The sequence below is a fragment of the Oryctolagus cuniculus genome, chromosome 1 (genome assembly GCF_051225735.1).
Source record: "Oryctolagus cuniculus isolate XC-2025 breed Fujian yellow rabbit chromosome 1, ASM5122573v1, whole genome shotgun sequence".
NCBI lineage: Eukaryota > Metazoa > Chordata > Mammalia > Lagomorpha > Leporidae > Oryctolagus > Oryctolagus cuniculus.
Genome location: NC_142867.1, coordinates 58,327,059 through 58,330,546, shown reverse-complemented (window position 1 = coordinate 58,330,546; position 3,488 = coordinate 58,327,059). Strand labels below are relative to the sequence as shown.

General features: G+C 39.8%; 1 protein-coding gene across 1 annotated transcript; it reads left to right on the top strand.

Moving 5' to 3' along the window:
* Nucleotides 1–340: 340 nt before the first annotated feature.
* LOC100341752 (olfactory receptor 5M5-like) lies at nucleotides 341–1,276 on the top strand. The gene has a single exon (XM_002708789.4). It carries the CDS (start codon nucleotides 341–343, stop codon nucleotides 1,274–1,276), a length of 936 nt encoding a protein of 311 aa, XP_002708835.3.
* Nucleotides 1,277–3,488: the final 2,212 nt, after the last annotated feature.

Sequence of the window (3,488 nt, the reverse complement as noted above, 5' to 3'; positions counted from 1 at the left end):
CCATCTTCCAGCACACTACATGCTTTCTGGTATCTGGTAGGGCCCAAAAGTATGCATTTGTTGCATTGAACTAAAAACACTTCCACTGTTAGCCTGGAAAATAGGACCTATGCTAGGGAACAGTTGTTCTGATAGCAAAATGGAAAGAGCTCAGAATTTCTCAGTCCGAATTAGCAGAATAAAGCCCCATGACTTATGGCAGCCTTTAACTGTTGAGAAAGTAAAGCTACATTTTTGTCATTTGGCACTGTAACACAGAGGTGTGAGAAGCTCCCTTTTTTAAGTGTCTCATCATTGTGTAAGCCATGTTTCTTCTTTTTGCAAGAGTTCAAAGAACAAAATGTCAAGAAGCAATCGTACCACAGTGACAGAATTTGTCCTCATGGGATTCACGGACCGTCCTGAGCTTCAACTGCCCCTCTTTGTGGTGTTCCTGGTAATTTATCTCATAACCCTGGTGGGGAACCTTGGCATGATCCTGCTCATCAAGGCAGATTCACGGCTCCACACCCCCATGTATTATTTCCTTAGTCACCTGGCATTCATTGATCTTTGTTTCTCATCTTCCATTGGGCCAAAGATGCTGCAAAATTTACTGGTGAAGAAAAAAACCATCTCTTTTACAGGCTGTTTTGTTCAGCTGTATTTCTCCAGTGCTTTTGCTACTACCGAGTGCTTCCTCTTGGCCACAATGGCCTATGACCGCTACATGGCTATCTGCAACCCTCTGATTTACACAGCCATCATGACACAGCGGGTTTGCAAGGAACTGGTGATTGGGGTCTACACTTATGGCTTCCTAAATTCTGTTATACAAACAGTTCTGACTTTCCAGTTGTCCTTCTGTGACTCCAATGTCATCCACCACTTCTACTGTGCTGACCCCCCTCTCCTTGCCCTCTCCTGCTCTGACACCCACAACAAAGAGAAGCAGCTGTTGATTTTCTCTGCAGTGAACCTCACTGGATCCCTCCTGACAGTCCTCGTCTCCTATATCTGCATCCTCCTCTCTATTATAAAAATCCAGTCTTCTGAGGGCAAGTGCAAAGCATTTTCTACATGTGCCTCCCACCTCACTGTTGTCATCATCTTCTATGGAACACTGTTTTTCATGTACCTGCGGCAACCCAAAGCAGAGAATTCATGGAAGTACAACAAAGTGGTCTCTGTATTTTATAGTCTTGTAATTCCCATGCTTAACCCTCTGATCTATAGCCTAAGGAACAAAGAGGTAAAGGATACTCTGAAAAAAATGCTGGAGGGTAAACAGTCTTAGTGAGTGAGCTACCAGAATGCAGCCTTACTGCTACAGGATAACCAATCTGATGGAAATTTAGAAGACCAATTGTTGTCCAATCAAGAAGCAGACAGTTACTCCATTTGGGAGTTTTAATGATTAGAAGTACATGACTGATTGCTCGACATAGTAATATTAGTACATTCAGTTATCATGGACTAACTAGATCATCATCTAACTATGATGTCCATAGCATGTCTTTCATATGTTGCAATGAAATGATTTACTACCAATTAGATAATTAAATGAACTCTAAAAAATTTTTAAAGATCTTAAAAAGCAGCATTCTGGGTAAAACTATAAATTAATGAAGCTGAGTACAAAACCCATAACTGAAAATGTGTGTTATTAGAAACATTCTCCAGGTTGAAATAGATACTGTAGCAAGTCATTTGTTAATCTTACAATGTATTTCTTTATGACACATTACTATAGATGTTGTTGAAATTTTAAGGCGGGTTCACAGAAAGCTTACTTAATCTGAATATAGTTGAAATACCATATACCTTAAATGAAAAATAGTTTCATAACTATTGCACAATTAAATAGTTGCATAAATAAATATAGCACATTTAAATATAAATAAATACAATTGTGATTTAAGTTAATTGTGAGGTTTGTTTAGAAAAGAAAATTTAATTAGAAGAGAACCAAAAGGTTTAGGGTATTTTCTGAGATGTTTAAAGTAGTCATTAACTCAACAGTCTGGTTTAATTTTTCTACTCTCTGGAAAATACAGCTACAATTATTATTTTTCCTTTTTGAGGGGTAAGGGAGAAGTAGGGGGAAAAAGAAAGAGAAAGAGGTAGTTAGTTTCCTGAGATAACCAAGAGAAGTTTATTCATGTTTCTGAGAGATCAAATTGCCATTGTATTAATTTGAATGATCTAGAGAAATATTTTAGTTTTGCAACATTTTCCATGTTCTTTATTTCTGTTTTCACATCTCTGTTATTCCAGTTTCTAGGAAATAAATCTACATAAGTCTGGCTGTTTGTGAGAATAGATGGGGAGAAAAAATCTCTTCAATTTTAGTTAGGCAAGAATACAAGTACTCTGATTTTTCTAAGCCTCAATTCTAACACTTTTTTGAAAATAATTCTTAAGACACACAAATCTGCTACAAACCTTTTGATTTTCCCTCAAACTATTTTTAAAGGTTATTGTTGTTAAGATAATAAAACACGGCCGGCGCCGCTGCTCACTAGGCTAATCCTCCACCTTGCGGCGCCGGCACACCGGGTTCTAGTCCCGGTTGGGGCGCCGGATTCTGTCCCGGTTGCCCCTCTTCCAGGCCAGCTCTCTGCTGTGGCCCGGGAGTGCAGTGGAGGATGGCCCAGGTGCTTGGGCCCTGCACCCCATGGGAGACCAGGAAAAGCACCTGGCTCCTGGCTCCTGCCACCGGATCAGCGCGGTGCGCCGGCCGCAGCGCGCCGGCTGCGCCGGCCATTGGAGGGTGAACCAACGGCAAAGGATGACCTTTCTCTCTGTCTCTCTCTCTCTCACTGTCCACTCTGCCTGTCAAAAAAAAAAGATAATAAAACACAATCTCTTTTTATTATTGTTTGATCGAGTAATTTTAAAAAATTAAAATAATCACATATTTACAACTTCTCTTACTTCGTTCAGAAAGCCATTCTGGAGAGTTGAATTACAAACACTTCGGGATGGAATACAGGCTATTTTTAAAAACACATACTAGCTGGATAAAGGAACAGACACAGAAAAAGTAGAAAGCAGACCAGGGAGATAAGGAAGGAGGCTGTACGGGTAATGAACAAGAGGGCAGTAAGCAAAGTGGATAGGATGAAGCTGAGCGATAAAATGAGTGTGGGATTTAGACAGGAAGCTCCTTTAGAGTAAGCCGGTTATCTTCCTTACTTTGTACCCTAGCACCTACCACAATGCCTGGCACAGGACAGATGCATCAAAACTGTTTGATGAATTGAATTGAACTCATATTTTTTCCCAGTTCTGATAGATGGGTGGACATGGTTCTCAGTAATGGTTCCGTGGTTAGGAAATAACAAAGATAAGGAAAATTTGAGGATTATGGTAGGAAAATTTTTTTAGTATCTCTACAATGAAGCTAACATCCACAAGGAAGAAGACATACAAAGGTAGTAACACAACCTAACCTGAGAAAGAGATGTCTTTAATAAGGTGATCATTGTGAAGAATCTAATAACTGG

Excerpts from the sequence above, each read along its gene's own strand:
- LOC100341752 (XM_002708789.4), top strand. The coding sequence starts at position 341 with ATGTCAAGAAGCAATCGTACCACAGTGACAGAATTTGTCCTCATGGGA.